Source organism: Euphorbia lathyris, chromosome 10 (assembly GCF_963576675.1).
Source record: "Euphorbia lathyris chromosome 10, ddEupLath1.1, whole genome shotgun sequence".
Classification (NCBI taxonomy): domain Eukaryota; kingdom Viridiplantae; phylum Streptophyta; class Magnoliopsida; order Malpighiales; family Euphorbiaceae; genus Euphorbia; species Euphorbia lathyris.
Window position 1 is genome coordinate 4,245,185 of NC_088919.1, and position 18,819 is coordinate 4,264,003.

General features: G+C 37.2%; 2 protein-coding genes across 2 annotated transcripts; one reads left to right on the forward strand and one right to left on the reverse strand.

Annotated features, from left to right (window-relative positions):
- The first annotated feature begins 931 nt into the window (after positions 1 to 931).
- On the forward strand, positions 932 to 4,079 carry LOC136208769 (SKP1-like protein 1A). The gene is made up of 2 exons (XM_065999961.1): positions 932 to 1,350; positions 3,637 to 4,079. The coding sequence occupies exons 1-2, from the start codon at positions 1,054 to 1,056 to the stop codon at positions 3,808 to 3,810; spliced, it is 471 nt and encodes a 156-aa protein (XP_065856033.1). The 5' UTR covers positions 932 to 1,053; the 3' UTR covers positions 3,811 to 4,079.
- Positions 4,080 to 13,792: 9,713 nt separating this feature from the next.
- Positions 13,793 to 15,938, reverse strand: LOC136209993 (pentatricopeptide repeat-containing protein At3g51320). The gene has a single exon (XM_066001650.1). It carries the CDS (start codon positions 15,735 to 15,737, stop codon positions 14,028 to 14,030), a length of 1,710 nt encoding a protein of 569 aa, XP_065857722.1. The 5' UTR covers positions 15,738 to 15,938; the 3' UTR covers positions 13,793 to 14,027.
- Between the last annotated feature and the right edge of the window lie 2,881 nt (positions 15,939 to 18,819).

Sequence of the window (18,819 nt, forward strand, 5' to 3'; positions counted from 1 at the left end):
ACTAAAATTAAACTAAAATTACTAAAATTTTAAATAATATAAATTTTTATTAAAAATCCACGTGGGCGTAAGGGAATCACGCCCGAACCATTGGTAGGGCGTATGAGTATCACGCCCTGCCAATGGTTCGGGCGTGATATCACCACGCCCTCCCAGCGGTTCGGGCGTATGAGTATCACGCCCTACCGTTGGTGAGGGCATATGGCTATCACGCCCTCACCATTGGTAGGGTGTGATACTCATACGCCCGAACCACAGGTCGGGCGTGATACTCATACGCCCGACCTGCGATTCTGGCGAATTCAAAACAAACAACAGAGATTTCGTTACGAGCTCGAATTCAACGAAATAAAGCGGTGAATCTTACCACTTTATCTTTTCCTTTACGTCTTCTGTCGCTATCCATGATTGGGCTCAATGTGTTGTCCGGATTTGAGCAAAAAACGTTTAGGGTTCTTGAGAGGTTTTGGATTTTTTGAAATTTAGTGCAAATGGTAGTTCGGTCAATTCTAGGGACTAGAGGTGGGAATTAGTGGCTAGGTTTAGTAAACCACTATTTAAACTCTCAAACGTAGTTAAACATTTAACTTCATTTACATTCTATAAATTCTCAAACAAAGTTAATTTTTAACTTTCATGTCCATCATTTCTCTTCCCTTTCTATTGCCTTATTTAACTCTCACATCCATTAACCTCGAAACTCCCGAACAAAAAGCTTAGAAACTCTTGGTTATTTAAACGACATTAATATTAATTTTAAGATTTATGAGAGGTTTCTATCAAAATAATAATAATAAAAAAAAAAATATCTGAGAGGCAACGGACAAAACTATCCAATAAGACATTGCCACGTAATAATCAAAATTAACTACTTGGATTCACGGAACCGCCTCAAGTTTTCACTCAACCCTATAAATTGAAGCGCCGTGTCTCGTCCTTCAACAACTTTCGCTTTAGTCTTTCTTTCTTTCTTTTTCCGGCGAAGAGTGCAGGCCAGCAGTTCTAGGGTTTGGGTTTTCTTTGTCGTTTTCTCTAGTTGATTTGTTTGAAACGATGTCGTCGGTGAAGATCGTGTTGAGGAGTAGCGACGGAGAGGCGTTCGAGGTCGATGAGGTGGTCGCCCTGGAATCGCAAACGATCAGGCATATGATCGAGGATAATTGCGCAGATAGCGGCATCCCCCTTCCTAATGTGACAAGCAAGATCTTGGCCAAGGTGATCGAGTATTGCAAGAAGCATGTCGAGACTGCTAAGTCCGAAGACCGCCCTACCAACGCTGATGATGAACTTAAGACCTGGGATGCTGATTTCGTCAAAGTTGACCAGGCTACCCTCTTTGATCTCATTCTGGTAAGTTTTTCTTTAGTATTTTTTGCTAGATCTGTTTATTGATTGATTGCGAATGGTTTCCTTAATGAGTATGTAGGTTTTCTAGGGTTTTAGATTGATGAATTTATTGATTCTGTGAAAGATATTTACCTGATGACATCACTAACAGATGAATGAATTGGAGAAGTAATTATAGATTAGGTTTGGTAAATGCAACCCTTTCTTTAGATTTTAATTGAAGTATATCTGGTTTTGAACTTTGATATTTGATTTTACTTCAATCTTTTTCCCTTGTTGAGGTTTTCCTTTCTGTTTTGCCCAACTAATATTACATTCATTAATATCTTTCAAAATGTTGTTTCAACCAAATCATTTCTTTAAAAAAACTGATATGTTAATTTATTGTATGTATCTACCAGGCTTAGGCCTTAGCGCCATGACACCCCCATGGTGTGGTGCAACCGCCATCGCGCCATTTTGCGCCAAGGGGCAGTTGCCAAAGGCGCAGTAAGGCACCCCTTGGTGAGTTTGGGGCAGTTTTGTGGTTTTTTTGACAGTTACATATATGGAACAAGTGATTCTGAAGGGTCCAAAATGAGAAAAAAAAACAAATATTAGAAAGGAAGAGAGAGATTATACATTTGAATTAATTAGACAAAATCTTATTATAAGAGGAAGAAGTTTAGTAGAACAAAACACAGAAACAAAGCAGCCAAGGGAATTCAAACTCAACATGAGTGGTTAATTTGGAGAGTTTTGATGAGGAGTAGAACTTAGTATTTAGTATTGAACTTTAGCTTTCTAACATGAGGTTTATTTTGCATTTTAAAACTTATTTATACTTAATATTGTCATGATTTAGTATTCATTTCATTTTTATGTTAGTTTTATAGATTTATAATTTTTGTTTTTGTAAGTGCGGCTTGTTTCGCTACGCCGTGCGCCAAGGCTCTAGGACCCTACCGCCTTAGTGCGCCATGCGCCTTTAATAACTATGGTATCTACTATATATTACATCCCTATTATCATATCCATAATCACATTTAATACCCAAGATATCACATAAAATTGCCTATGTGCATGGTCTTACCCAATACTTGTCATTCCCTATAGTTTGAAGACTGTATGGATACCAAACATGTTAGTTAATATTAGTGTAATGGGAGTTAACATTAGTTTAATGGGAGTAAACTTTTTAATGGAAGTAATGAAATCTAAAATATTACCTTGTTAGAGAGTTTTTATTGGGAGCTAACCTTTTAACTCTGATATACGTTCCATAAACTTCCAAACAAGTTTAATTTTTAACCTACATTTCTATCACTTCCCCTCCCCTTCCATTACCTCCTCTAACTCTCACCTCCATTAACCACCCATCTGTAAAATTAGATGAGGATCTTTAAGTTCTTGGATTCCTCTGCACCTTTTTTTTTGTTTTTTCTTAATGCCGCTTCTTCGGGAAAAGATAATTAGGTAAGGATATTTTCATTGATCTCTACTTTTTACTAGTACTGAAGAATTTTCTATTTATGTAGAGATGTAATTACCTTTCATACGATGAATGGTTGATGTTTTGAATTGTATATGGTGTTCAAAAGTGTTACTGATTTTCTCATAGGGTAGCAAATATGGAAGATGATGAAGTAAGATCAGCAGAAATGTAAACCCCTTCCATTATATAAGTCATTCTAGGGTATTTCACACAAATTAAGAAATATAGATTTAGTAAAGTTATGAGCGCGTATTTTTTTTAATTGATTAGTATTTCCAAATGATTGGTTAATGATGTAGCTTTGAGATCATAATTTGCAGAGAATTGGTTTCATTTGCAACCAACTCCAGGCATAAAAAGGTTATTAAGTTAATTCTTATTTGAGAGATTGAAAAGTTCATCTATATTTGATATGCACAATGAATTTTATTGAATTATTTGATATGCACAATGAATTATTAAGTTAATTCTTATTTGAGAGGGCGAGCCTTGGCGCAACGGTAAAACGTTGTTGTCGTGTGACCGAAGGTCACGGGTTCGAGTCTTAGGAGCGGCCTCTTGCCAAAAAAAAAAGGGCAAGGGAAGGCTTGCCCCAGTACACCCTTGTGGTGGGACCCCTCCCCGGACCCTCGCTTAGTGGGGACGTGTAATGCACCGGGCAGCCCTTTTTATTTGTTGTGTAGATCCATGTATATGTTTGATAGTTTGATACTTGCTTGACTATAACTACTAGTTTTCAAATAATGAGCATGAACGTAGTTTTCTGATGTATTGTTGAACCTCTGCTTACTTGTTTTTCTTTCAATGGTTTACAGGCTGCGAATTATTTGAACATTAAGGGCCTCCTTGATTTGACATGCCAGACTGTTGCTGACATGATCAAAGGAAAAACACCAGAGGAGATTCGGAAGACATTTAACATCAAGAATGACTTCACCCCTGAGGAGGAGGAAGAGGTTCGTCGTGAGAACCAGTGGGCGTTCGAATGAAGCCTGGTGTATGCAAGATGCTGTTTCACAGTATTTGGTTAAAGTTTTAGTTTAGATGAATGGTTAGAAATTAAAGACATCCTTTCCAATTACTGTTTTGGATTTATTGCTGCTATATTATGTAAATAATATTTGCATTATGGGGGATTACAGATTTTCTTTCCATTTCTATCAGTGCCCTGTTCTTTGTTTTTAGATGTATCTGAAATATTGTGGTTGGTTGGCATTAAGCAAATATATCAATTTCTACAGGAAATTATTAGTTGTTATTTTTATGATGTGCCTGCACTTCAATGCATATATTGTTAGCTGCAATTCTCTTGACACTGCAAATCGTTTCCGATTATCTTCTGGTTTAGCTTTTTTCTGATAGTATTGGCTAGGGGTGTGTTCAAACTTTGTATAATTTAAATTATGTGAGGCAAAAGCTAACTGACGTCCCCGGGGCACTTATCCTATATTTATGCTGATTAGCATAAATATAAGAAGTTCATGGGCAAAATCCGAATTTGGAAAATTCATTACATACTATTTACACAATCTCCAATTCTTCACTAATTTCCTCTAATTTTAATACTTGGATTATCCAATTACAACCATATTTAATGCATAGAATTTGACTAATTACAATTTTAATTACAATACAAATCAAAAGAGTCCATTCTAAACCAACCTAACAAATTCCGGTGTTCGCTATGGTTGTGTTCTTGTTAGATAAATTTTATTATATATTTGAAATAATTTATGTCATTTTTTATTAGAAGATTAACTATATTACTCCATGAAAGTCATTAATGCTATCAATAACTGTAACATCCTTTTCATTGTGTTTCTTTTATTTTTGGTTGTAGAACTTTAATTAGAAGCTTATAGTTCTGGCTACTAAAGCCTCGTAGACTCGTCTTCTACTCTTTTTTGTGTAAATGATTCTGCTCCTATTGTCTGGTAATCGTTTTTGTTCTTTGATAAGAAAAATATTATTCATAATATTATAAATGGTTCCATTGAACCCTAAATGTTTTACATTTATGTTATCACTAATTAACAACAAGTCAAGTATATAGTACAAGAAAAACATTAAGTGTATAGTATCAAGAAATGAGTGCTTGATAGAGGTTTGGTTAAAATGTCCGTAACTTGGTCATCGATTGGAATAAATCGAACACAGATGAAACCATTATCAACTTGTTCCCAAACAATGTGCTGGGTTGACCGTGAGATAGATAGAACATAGTTCAAGTAGCAGAGATTGAATCCAAAGCAGTTCAGAAGTGGCATTAGCAATTGCTTTGTATTCACTCTCGGTTGAGGACCAAGTGATTGTAGGTCGTTTACGAGTATCCCATGAGACTAAACTATTGCCAAGATAAACACAAAAGGCTCCTGTAGATTGTCGATCATCTGGACAACCACGCTACCAGAGTAGCAGTGTATGGCTCGAATTGGTGCAGAAGAGAAAAGAATGTCGTGTTCTCTTGTGCCATGAAAGTAGCGGAGCACACATTTGACACCTTTTCAATGTTCATCTATGGGACAATGCAAAAATTGACATAATTTGTTGATGGCGAAGGCAATATCGGGATGTGTCAATGTAAGATACTAAAGTGCACCAACAATACTAGGATGTCAGTGTCCGTTGCCCTGTGCTTGAATGTACAGTGGACTTTTTCTCCCTTTCCCAGCTAAGAGTTTCGCTTAGCAGTGTGAAGGGTTCTTGCCGGTTCTGGCTTCTTCTTTTTCTCAATTCTCTACCACAACTTTCCTCAACACCAAACCTTACTCACCAGAGATCTGACCGTGGGAGGATGGCTGATCACATTGAAAACCTGATGGCAAATATAAAGCTCACCGACCCGGAACAAGCTGTTACTGAATTGGGTAATATTCCTTGTGCAGGGGAGAACCAACCCAAAAACTGCCTTATCGGAAAGGTTATGACGCACAAACCTATAAACTTGAAAGGTATGGCTCAAGCTTTCCAAGTGGGATGGAGAACACAGGGGTTTCAGTTGAAGGATCTGGGCAATGGATTGTTCCAATGTGATTTTGACTCCAGTAGGGATAAGGAAAGGGTGCTAAACGAAGGTCCATGGCATTTCGAACGCCAACTGGTCATTCTCCGAGAAGTGCAAGGAGACGAGCAATTAACAGACCTCAATATGCACCTTTGTGAATTCTGGGTTCGTATCACAAATCTACCCCTGAACCGCAGGGACGAAGGGTCGATAACAATGGTTGTAGACAGGATTGGAGAGGTGCGGAAAATAGATCGAGAAAGTATAGGATCTTGGGATAGTTATGTTCGGGCTCGAGTGCTGGTCGATATATCCAAACCACTCCTAAGAGGAGCAAAGATCAAAACTGAAAAAGGAGCGGTGGTGTGGGTTTCGTTCAAATACGAGAAGCTCCCAAACTTCTGCTACTGGTGTGGGAGAATAGGCCATAGCCATTGTGACTGCAGTGATATGCCTGAGGACTATCAAGGGGAGAACTGGCCTTACGAACAGTCACTACGCGCAACTCCGATCAAGCTAAGGTCAGTAAAGTTTGACCCTAAAACCCTGAAAATTATTGATGCTTCCCCAAGTAATCTCACTCCAGCTAGAAGAAAGCTAGCACTGGATTCTGATACAGAAAGCAAAAGGAAACTAGTGACCGAAGATGTTAGCCGAGAAGAATGCACAGCCATGGAGATCTCGGAGGATAACTGTTCAAAGGCAAAGGGTCAAAAAGGTCAATTTGCATTACCAATAAATGAGCCAAAAACTGTATCTCCATTAAGTACTACTGCAACTCACGGCTTCCCAAATCAACCTGAAACCCAAAACAAGCTTGATATGGAAATGATTGGAGAAGAAATGCAATTTGAACCAGCCAGTGAACAAGGTCCCTCTTTCCAAAACTTTTTGTCTGACACAAGATATGAGGAAGAGCAATTAAAAGGCACCCAGACTTTGTCTCCAATAAAGAGCCAATTATGATAACAAAAACCCCACTGCTGATACCCACTAATACCCATGAGAATATCCAAACCCATACAAACTCTATTTTCTTTCCTCACTCAGCCAACCCACAATCCTTTTATCCCACTTCTTTCATTGGTACGAAACCAAAGGATATGCCCCACAAAAAACATAATTTAAAGAAAATAGCCAGATCCAAAGGGGAAGCCAATAAAGAGGAGGATGCCCAGACTTCAAGTCTTCAATCAAGGAAAGAAAATAATAAACGCAAAGCAGCAGGGTGCGAGTATGAAGTTGAAATTGGAAATATGGGAGACAGTAAAAGATCAAGAGGTGACTCAATGGGGTCTGATTCCAATGTAAAGGCGGAGGCTGCGCAGCAGCCCCGCCAGCAGTAATGAAAATAATCAGTTGGAACGTCCGTGGGTTGGGTAATCCCCGGACGGTCCGGGCACTATCTCACCTAGTGAGAAACAATTACCCAGAATTGGTCTTCTTAATGGAGATAAAATTACAAAGGGAGGAATCACACGGCATAAAGAATAAATTTCGGAGTATGAATTGTTCACAGTAGATTCCATTGGAAGATCGGGAGGTCTGCTGTTAATGTGGAAGATTGGACTGGGGGTACGAATTCTCGGATACACACAACACTGCATTCATTTTGGGATGGAAGATGAGAACGGGAAGCTGGTCTGGAGGGGAACCGGAATATATGGATGGCCGGAAGCAAATCGCAAGCATCTTACATGGACTCTCATATCAGAATTACACAACCGAGAGCAATTACCTTGGATGTGTATTGGTGATTTTAATGAGGTCATGTACTTAAGTGAAAAGGAAGGAGGCAATGAACCTGACTACAGAAACATGGAAGCCTTCAGGACCTGCCTAGACGTTTGCGATTTATTTGATTTAAAATTCGTTGGTTCTCCGTTCACATGGACAAATGGGAGAAGGGACTCGGGATTGATCCGAGAGAGGCTAGATAGAGCTGTCTGCCAAGTACAATGGGAGCTCCGCTTTCCCAATACTATAGTAACACATCTAGCACGTATAGCGTCAGACCATTCTCCTTTACTGTTGGATACTGAGGGCCTTAAACAAAAAAGGTACAAACCATTACGCTTTGAGATTATGTGGGTCAAAGATGCTACATGCAGAAATGTAATTATTAATGCATGGAATGAAGACCCGATATCAGAGGAAAATACAGTTGGAGGAAAAATTGAAAGTTGCAGTAGAAAACTGAGCCAATGGAATAAGGAGACCTTTGGACATGTGGGCAAGTCCTTAAAAACTCTATATAATCAGCTTATGGAGGCCGAAAATCTACCCAGTCATGATCGAAGGGACGAGTTGGTTCGGAGCTTAACAAAACAGATTGAGAAATTGCAAGAGCTGAGGAGATAATGTGGAAGCAACGAGCCAGGGTCAGTTGGCTTCATGAAGGTGACCGAAACACCAAGTTTTTCCATGCGAAAGCCAATGCTCGGAGGAAGACGAACCTCATCACAAAACTTCAAGATAATGACGGAACAATAAAGGAGACTGAAGCTGAGGTGGAGTCAATCATTGTGAATTATTTCCAGGAACTATTCTCCTCTTCAAATCCTATAAGTTCAAAGGAGATCACAAACTCGGTGGATAGAAAGCTTTCGGTGGATCAAATTGCAAATCTCTCCAGACCTTTTGAAGCAGAGGAAGTTGAAATGGCATTGCGGAATACAGATAGCTCAAAAGCCCCGGGGCCAGACGAAATGTCAGGTATGTTTTTCAAATCCTACTGGGACATTGTAGGAAGTGAAGTCACTACATTAGCACTTGATATTCTAAATGGTGCTCGAACCTTTCCAGCAAAAATGAACCACACTTATATCACCCCAATTCCCAAAACCAAAAACCCGACCAGCATGAAAGACCTGCGCCCAATTAGCTTATGTATTGTGGTCTACAAATTAGTGTAAAAAACAATAGCTAATCGAATGAAAGGCTCACTGGAGTCGATCATTTACCCCACCCAAAGTGCATTTGTACCCGGTCGTCTCATTACTGACAATGCTTTAATAGCTTTTGAGCTTTTCCATTCCATGAAACATAGAATTACTGGGAGAAAGGGTGTGTGTGCATTGAAACTGGACATGAGCAAAGCCTATGACCGAGTTGAGTGGAGCTTCATTAATGACATGATGAAGGCCATGGGATTCCCGGACAAATGGTGCACATTAATACAACAGTGCCTTAATTCAGTTACCTTCTCATTCCTTATAAATGGGGTATCAAAAGGTTTCGTAAAGCCGACAAGGGGTCTTCGATAAGGGGACCCGCTATCACCCTATTTGTTCATTATCTGTGCAGAAGGGCTCTCAGCATTGATAAGGAAAGCTGAATTAAATAGGCATATACATGGAATCCATGTTAGCAAGTTGAGTCCCACAATCTCACATCTTTTCTTTGCAGATGATTCACTAATCTTTTGTCGGGCCACTGTGACTGAATGTGCTAAGTTAAAACAAATATTGGAACAGTATGAAGCATCATCAGGGCAGAAAATAAACTTTGAAAAAACAGAAGCCACTTTTAGCAAGGGGATTGATGATGAATGCAAAAGCAGACTAATCGCAACACTTGGAGTCCGACAAGTCGATCGGTTCACCAAGTACCTAGGGATCCCCGCGATGCTTGGAAGATCAAAAAAAGCAATATTTGGTTTTCTTAAAGAAAGGTTGTTCAAGAGGATCAGAGGGTGGCATGAGAAGAATCTCTCACGGGGAGGGAAGGAGGTCCTGATCAAATCCATTGCTCAAGAAATCCCAGTATATATAATGAGCTGCTTTCTTCTACCAAAAACTTTTTGTGAAGAACTCCAGCAACAAATCGCCAAATTCTGGTGGAGCAATGAGCCTAACCATCGGAAAATTCATTGGAGTAAATGGGATAAACTGTGCCTCTCAAAACAGTGTGGAGGTCTGGGTTTTAGGAACCTGCATGCTTTCAATACCGCACTTTTAGCAAAACAAGTTTGGAGAATGATTGAGAATCCATCATCGTTGTGTGCCCAAATATTTATGCATAAATACTTTCCTAGGCATGAACTCTTGGAAGCTAAGACAGGCTTCTGCCCAAGTCATGTATGGCGCAACATTTTGTATGCAAGAAAAATTATCTTAGAGGGTTGTTCTTGGCGAATTGGAAATGGTCATAATGTGGATATATTTGATCATCGATGGATTGAAGGAGTTCCATGTAATAGGCCCCTTGTAGCCTTTCATGATCTTCCATCGCGAAAGGTCTCATGCTTGATTAATTTTGACGAGTTAGCATGGAAAGAGGACCTGATTGATCAATGCTTTTCACCCGATGTGGCTGCTGCAATTATTCGACTTCCCCTGAGCAGCTCGAGCGGTGCAGACAGACGATACTGGCAAGATACTAAGTCTGGACAGTACTCAGTAAAAACAGGTTATTGGATAGCAATTGCAGAATGCCCATTCTGGACGGATCGGGCTACATCATCTGAGTACCCCTATAGCTTCTGGCAGACACTTTGGAACCTTAACCTTCCACCGAAAATAACGCATATGGTGTGGTGTGCCTGTAAGGATTTTATCCCTTGTAACTCAGTGCTGCGAAAGAAAGGCATAATCCTTGATGATACTTGTTGGCTTTGTGGCATGCCGGGTGAATCGACTCTCCATTTGTTCAAACAGTGTAGCGCTTCAAAGGCTTACTGGAAACAGGCTTCGCTGCCCCTCAAGGTGTACAAGGTTGAAGGCTCAAACTGCCTAGAGTGGCTCAGAAGAATAGGCTCATCTACAACAAGAGCAAAATTTGCAACCGTCTGTGGGGTTATATGGATGATTTGGATAGAAAGGAATAGGGTGGCTCACCAATCAGGTCCAATCGGTGCTGTTAGAGGAATCACAATAGTTAATGAGAGCATTCGAGGCAGTACAGATATAAGAAGGGAGACTAGAATATTTTCAGATCAGCCCTGCACTAGAAAAGAAGCACAATCTGTAAGTCTGCAGCAATGGAAGGCCCCTGAGCTGGGTAGTCTCAAAATTAACACCGACGCGACATTTCTTCCAAACGGCAATAAAAGCGGCTTTGGGTTCATTATCCGGAACCACGAAGGTTCAGTGCTAATTTCGGGTGGAGGTCCGCTAGGTTCGTCCATTTCGGTCTTACATTCGGAACTGCAGGCAATTCTCTCTGGCCTAAAATATTCAAGAAGCTTAGATATTCAATCCCTGATCTTGGCAACTGACTCAGCTGAAGCGGTAAAGCTCATCGAAAATAAATTCACGGGACCAAACTGGCTGGGTGCCTTGGTGGAAAGAATACTGGAAGTAAGCAGCAGATGGAGGAATTTCAAGATAGTCCATGAACACAGAACTACAATTACACCAGCACATAAACTGGCAGCATGGGGACTAAATCTTGCTCATCCGAAAATCTTTGTAGAAGAATTCCCATCATTTTTGTCTACTTGTATCAGATCTGATGTGTGCAAAAGCTAAGTGTATGATATAAGTGTTTCATTAATCAAAAAAAAAATACTAGGATACTCCTCTCCGGATGAAAGAGGCGTGCCATGTTGGAGAGATTCAGAGTGGTGGCCATAAGAGTGGAGCAGGGCTTACAATCACCCATTTTTACCCGTGTAATGATATCTCCCGCATATTTTGCTTGAGATAGGTGAATGTCTTGAGCAGTTTATTCAATCTCAAGCCTAAGGAAGTAAGAAGCCCGACTAAGGTGGCGAATAGAAAATTCAGATTCAATTGCGTGAATAGTATGATGATGAGAGCTGAACTTATTCCTATGATAAGGATGTCATCCATATAACAGAGTACATAAATTTTGTCGGCAGATGTGTGTCGAGTGAATAGGGAATTATCCGCTTGAGACATGGAGAACCCCAAATTGCACAAAAATTATTTCAGACATAAAAACCATTTTCAAGGAGCCTATTTGAGCATATACAGAGATTTTTAGAGAAGGCACACATGATTGAGATGGTCCTTGTCCTGAAAAGCTTGTGGTTGTTCCATAAAAATTGTTTTAGTGAGACGGCCATGAAGAAATGCGTTCGAAATGTCCAATTGATTAATTGTCCAATTGTGAGTAGTAACAAGAGAGAAAATAATGTGAATAGTGGTAGACTTGACTACCAGACTTAACATCTCCTTATAGTCAAAGTTGGACTATTGTGTGAATTCACGAGCAACCAATTGTGCCTTACACCATTCAATTGTGCCATCAGCATGTTTTATTTTTTATTTTTTTTGTATAAACGAGCCAGCGACATGTGATGCTGTTATGGTCCGGAGGTCGAGGAACCAAAGTCCAAGTGCCATTGTCCAAGAGAGCCTTGACTTAATATATTCCTAGCTCTGTATACTTGTCCAAATACCCCGTATACATTTAAAATGTTTAATTTACCCATTAGACTTGTTTAAAATGACTTATAAAACTAAAATCCACGTGGATGAGTAAGAAGAGATTTTGAAAAGGTTGAAATGTGTGCACTTTAAACAAGTGCAGTATGTACCTTTTAAGAAGTCAATTGGTCACTTTAAGCAAATTTAGAGAGAGAAATTAAACTTTTTCTAATAGATGACTTTTTTGAACAATTACATGGAACTAAAGATGTATTAAGGTCCTGTTTGGTATGTTGTAATAGAATGCTCATTACAATGGAGACTTCTACCATGTTTGGTTAGTCATATCATTTTTCTCGTAATAGAACAAATACATCATTTAATTTTTCTTTACAAATTTATGTAATGAGCATTACGAACAAAAGAGACATGAATCCTCATTACGATTAACCCTTGTATTTTTGTTACTAGTGACGAAATATGGATAAAACATGAAAACCGAAAAAGTGAAAAATGTGAAAAAACCGAAAACGGAAAAAATGCAAAAAATGAAAAAATGTGAAAATCGAAAAACGGAAAAGGCGAAAAAAACATGAAAACCACGAAAAAAAAAGAAAAATGAGAAAAAACATGAAAAATGAGAAAAAACGAAAGAGCAAAAACACGGAAACACGGAAAAAGCGAAAAACGGGGAAAACATAAAAACATGAAAAAAAAACCGAAAAATGTAAAAACCGAAAAAACGCGAAAAACATGAAAATTGCATTTAACTAAATAAACATACCTATTGTAATGATAATTGCACTTTATCAATTTTACTACATCCGTTTCATATTACGTGTCTTTCTAGAGACTCTTTTTTGTTTCATTATACATGTCATTTTATATGATCAGTACACGTTAAATCCTCTTTTTTCCTGCTATAAAACGTGGATTTATGAAAATTAATTAGAATAATGATCTTATTATTAAATAAATAAATAGTCAAATCAATAAATAAGGAGCAACAATGTCTTTTCTATAATATCCTTAATTTCTATGCAACTCTCTAACACGACATGAAACAAAAGGAGTATTAAAATTTATCAACCAAACATGATAATAGAATCATTATTCTATTCCACATTCTATTACAAAGTATCAAACCAACCTAAGTCTTTAAACTTCATTTAAGAAGGGTTTCATCTAGCTCTTTAGCAGAGTTTCTAGCTCAATAAGTTATCAATAGGAGTTCAGTAAAATTCTTTGACGTCTTTGGCATTTCTAGCCGTTATTAACGTATTCAAAACTTCTATAAATTATACTAATATAATTTAAGGGAATTTACGCATTACGAAATATTTACACAGGCGTATTGATAATTATTCCATCCAGTTCACCAGTGCGCATTCACGTGTAAAGATATGTCGGTTTAAGCAGCTTTGAGCAAATGCTATATTGATATTTTTTTTTTAGTGTTTTTACATTAAAAAAAATAAACTCTCGTTCACAGTTTCCACAGAATTTTTAGCGTTTTCCGACGACCAGTAAGGGCTTAAGCCCCCCTGGATCCGTCCCTGATGGTACACGTATAATAGCTGGAATTACACCGCCAGACGACATTCATCAAGCATTTATCAGCAAAATTGAACAACTAATCATGTTAGTAATAGCTGATCTTTGATAGTTTAATACTTCTGTTTACAGATTTCATCAATCAAGATAATGTCATTGCAACTAAACCCTCTTAAAGACTGCCTAGAAACTCTTGTATCAAAATCATTTGTATAAATAAAGTTCTAAAATTATCAAAATCAACTATAAAAATTCTAATCCTCAGAACAATTAGCTAACTAGATTTTAAGTGCAGAAGAATCTTCTCAGTACCTTATTTGCCCGAATTACACTTTGAAGCTCCGGCCTGTAAATTCGGTCTTTGAGCCACTTCTTCCCTTGTCATCTCATTGATTTCATCGCATCTTTCTTCCCTAGAATATCTCACCCTGTACTTGTGGACAATATCTTTCAAATCCACAAGATTACATCCCGGCATTCGTCCTATCTTTCTTTCTTTCACCATCGCTTTTACTCCAGCGACATCATCCCATTTCCCGGCTGCAGAATACACATTTAATAACAATTGATAATGTGAGAAATTCCAAGGTTCCATTTCTATCAGAGATTTTGCAATTCTTTCCCCTAAACTAGCATTTGCTTGGAAACGGCACGAAGTGAGCAAATTAGCCCAAATCAATGACTCTGATGAAACAATCTCGTTATCCTCCGGTATGTTCCTCAATATGTTCTCTGCTTCTTCAATCAGACCGCATCCTGCATAGAGATTAGCCATACACCAATAGTGCGCGAAATTCGGTTTTATGCTATACTTCTGCAACATTTGGTTGAAGAAGTTTCTGCCTTCCGTCAATAATCCTGCACGAGCACAAGCGCATAGTATCCCTATGTAAGTAACTTCATCCGGAAGGATAGCTCCGCAATGTACCATCTCTGCAAATAGATTAAGTCCATCTTCTGGATTTCCATGGATGCAATGACCCAAAATCATTGCATTCCAGCAAATTACATTCCTATAAACTATGGTATCGAAAATTCTTCGTGCCAATTCGACCTTCTGGCACTTAGAATACATGTCTATCAAAGATGTATTGATCATCAAACTAAAATTCAGCAATGTTCTGATAAGAAACCCATGTACGGAACGTCCTTCGTTCAGTCTCGCTGACTTACCGCAAGCACTAAGAACACTCACCATAGTTTTATCATTTCCTATCAAACCACTATTCACCATTCTCCTAAATAACATCAGTGAACATCCAGGATTATAACCCTTCAAATACCCATGAATCATGATATTCCAAGAGACCACATTGCTCTCAGGCATTACATCAAACATATTATGAGCAATAGCTAGATTACCATTGCTAGCATATGCATCAATCATAGAATTCCTGGACACCAAATCCCATTTAGGCATTTCATCGAACACCTTCCGGGCCAATCCCACAACTCCACAATTTCCATACATATGAACCATTGAATTCTGTACTTGCAATACAGAATCAACACCATACTTAGCAGCTTGCCCATGGAACTTTTGGGCAGATTGGGCACACCCGATCTTTGCACAGCAACCAAAGAGTGAAACAAAAGTATAGCTATTTGGGGAAAACCCATTTCTCAATCTCTCAAAATAAAAAACTACGGATTGCTCAGGAATAGAACTGATCGAGTACGCCTTAATAACGCAATTTACACAAAGAGTATCTGGGGAATCAATGTATCTGAAGATTGTAAGAGTCTGATAAATATCCCCAAAATCAGAAAATCGTTTCAAAAGTCTATCAGACCAAAAGGGGAAAAATCCACTGATTATCAACTGAGATTGGAGTTGAAAGAGTTGACTTGAGTTTTGACATGATTTGAGAAGAGCAATACTAGGATGATAAAAGGAGCATGGTCTACCTTCAATGTGAGTATAGGAAGAAGAATAGGGTTTGGTATGAGGTAGAACTGAAGAGAATTGAATGGCGTTTCGAAATCCGATACGGAAGAGGTTTCGCATTGAAAATCTTGCCATTCATTTGAGATTTCGTTTTGTTCGAATCCCGATTTCAGTTTGATCTGAGCCATTAACGCATGCTATTAGAACTTTGTTTTGGGTTCAGATTTGAGCAATCATTCATGGGAGACGATTGATAATCCACACCCTCTCCACCATGTCATGGCGGCGGTGAATGTCGGAAGAAGAAAGAGGTTGAGTTGTGAAGGGATCCGTAAGGTATTGCTATTTACCGTCCTTAAATTCCTTACTACCGCCATCTTTTGACAATTTTATCCTTTGCATAATTTTTGATTCAAAATTTGAGAAAAAAAATTTGAGAGAAAAATTTAAAATTTGGCCTAAACGGATGCGGCATCCGTTCGGCCCATGGTGGGGGCGGACGCGGCACTCCGACCGACCCATGGCAAGAACGGATGGCGCATCCGCCCCCACCATGGGCCGGGCGGATGCGCCATCCGTTCTCACCATTGGTGGGGCGGAGTGCCACGTCCGCCCCCACCATGGGCCGAACGGATGCCGCATCCGTTTAGGCCAAATTTTGAATGTGCAAAATCGTAAAATTTTTCGTGACGAAAAATACTAAATCGTTCAATTTTTTATGACGAAAAATGCAAATTTCCCCAATTTTTTGTGACAAAAAATACAAAATCGTCATGAAAAATATGTATTATTTTCATGAGTTCTTTGATAAAAAAACATAAATTTTAATGTTTCCGACTCGTAATCGTCCATTTTCGTGGTTCAGGTTGTTACACATCAATTATTTTCATAATTTCAATTATTGTTTTTCGGGGTTATGATTTTGGAGAGAGAATTTTTAGTTTTTGATCAAAATTATGAGAAGGGCAAAAAAGTCCAAATGAAGGCGGTGATAGTAATTTGAGTGCGGTATTTAGCTGCTCAAATCCGTAACGATACGGATTATGCAAAACGTTGCGTTTCGGGATATCTCTTTTTTTTTTTTTTTTTTGAGGAGATCTCTTTTTTTTTTTTGAAACATCGGGATATCTCTTTTCCTTCTTGCATAATCCGTATTAATTATTTTTATTTTTAAATGTAATAGAATAATAAATTTTATAATTCAAATTTAAATGATATAATTTATTAGATTTTTAAATTTTATTTTATATGTATTTAAAGTTTAAACATTAATTAAAATTTATTATTATTAAGAAAATAAATTAATTTTTTACAATATGTGTCTAAATATAAAACAAAATAAAAATAAAAATAAAAATAATTAATACTAAATAATATTTTAATTATTTAATTTATAATATAATTATATATTCTTAAATGGTTAATAGTAATTATAATTAAAATGGTGGTGCTATAGTGAACATTTGTGTTTATAGTTTAAGTGTTCATTTGTTTCCATTTTTTTTGAATTGTTTTTTGTCTTTTAAGTTTAAATATGAGAAAAAAATGTGTTTGGTAAAAATTCGAAACAACTACTTTTTACAGAAAAATCAACGAATATCTGCTACTCATTAATAACATTAAACGGCAACATGTGAAATAAACGGACCCTAAGAGTCCAATGCTTTTTTTTGGATAGTTTGCCCGGTTTTTATCTTTATTGAAATATATTTTTTTAAAGTAAAGATACCATAAGTATAATCGGACCAAATTACTTGATCAACATTGGGTTAATCGGTTCACAAATACAGTTTCGGCAGTTTTGGCCGGTTCTCAAAGATTAAAAAACTAAACCACCTCTGGTTCAGAATTTTGACCGGTTTCGATCAAACTGGATTGAACCGACTGGTCCGGTTCTGTTCTTAAAACCATAATGTTAACAGTTGAGAATTAAATATAGGCATAATACATCACCAGCTCCCTGAACATGTCCAAAATAGTAGATTGACTCTCTGAACTTTGCAAGTGTCTCACCAACTCCATAAACTTGCTTATTTCGTATCACCAGCTCCCTAAACTTGTCCATAAAAGTAGATTAGCTCCCTGAACTTTGTAAATGTCTCACCAACTCTCCGAACTTGCTTATTTTGTAATAACTAAATACAAAATTATAATATTAACTTTCGATCCTCATCCATTCAATTTCTCAAACCTGCAACACTAACTCTTATAATAGATTGAAAGGTAGGAGAAGCGACAGATTTACCTCTCGAATAGATGAAAACGTTTTTTTTTAAATTTAGGTTTAATAAGTTTTTGTATTTAGTTGTTACAGAATAAGCAATTTTAGGGAGTTGGTGAGATACTTGCAAAGTTCACAGAACTAATCTACTTTTATGGACAAGTTTAGGGAGCTGGTGAGATGAAATTTTTAACTGGAGGATAAAATTTTTATTTGCTTTATTTTATTTTGTTGAATGATCTATTATGGTAGATTTGGTAGTTTCTTCTTTATTTTTAGTTTTTTGTTCTTTCTTTTATGGATGGTTGTGTTATGTCTCCTTATATGGGTGTTTGTCGTTTATCTTGCAATATGAATGTTATCATGTTTTCTTTTATGGAAAAATAGATGAATTTTGTCTATAATCACATAGATATGGACATTGAAAGATCGTGCAGTTATTCTTGAAATAAAAAACTGTGAAATCGATTGTGGATGGAGTGTTTTTCTCGTCATTGTGCTAAAAATAGTTTCAAACAATGTCTACTATTGTTTTATCACGATTTATGATATTGATAGATTTATGATATTGATGATACATATTTAATCTTTTCTGATTTACTTTTTGGATTGTAATTTTTAATTATTTATATTAAAATATATTTTTTATCAATGAAATAACTGTATCTTGTTAAAAAAATATGTATTTTAATACTTATTCATTTTTTATAGGGTAAATAATTATAAAGTCCTTATGTTTTTACTTAACATACTAGTAGGTCCATCCTATTATTATAAGGTCCTGAAGTTTTATTTTAATCAACTCTTTAATCCTTCCATATGTTTTTGTAGATGAAAGTCCAAATTGCCCCTAGTTATTTACATAAAAAAAACTTATTTTTTAATTTCAAATTTAATCGAAATAGTTTTAATAAAGTTTATGAAGTATATATATACCGAAATTTATGTAATTGTATATACTAATCATTAAAAATGTATTTTTATTCTCTTGAATTT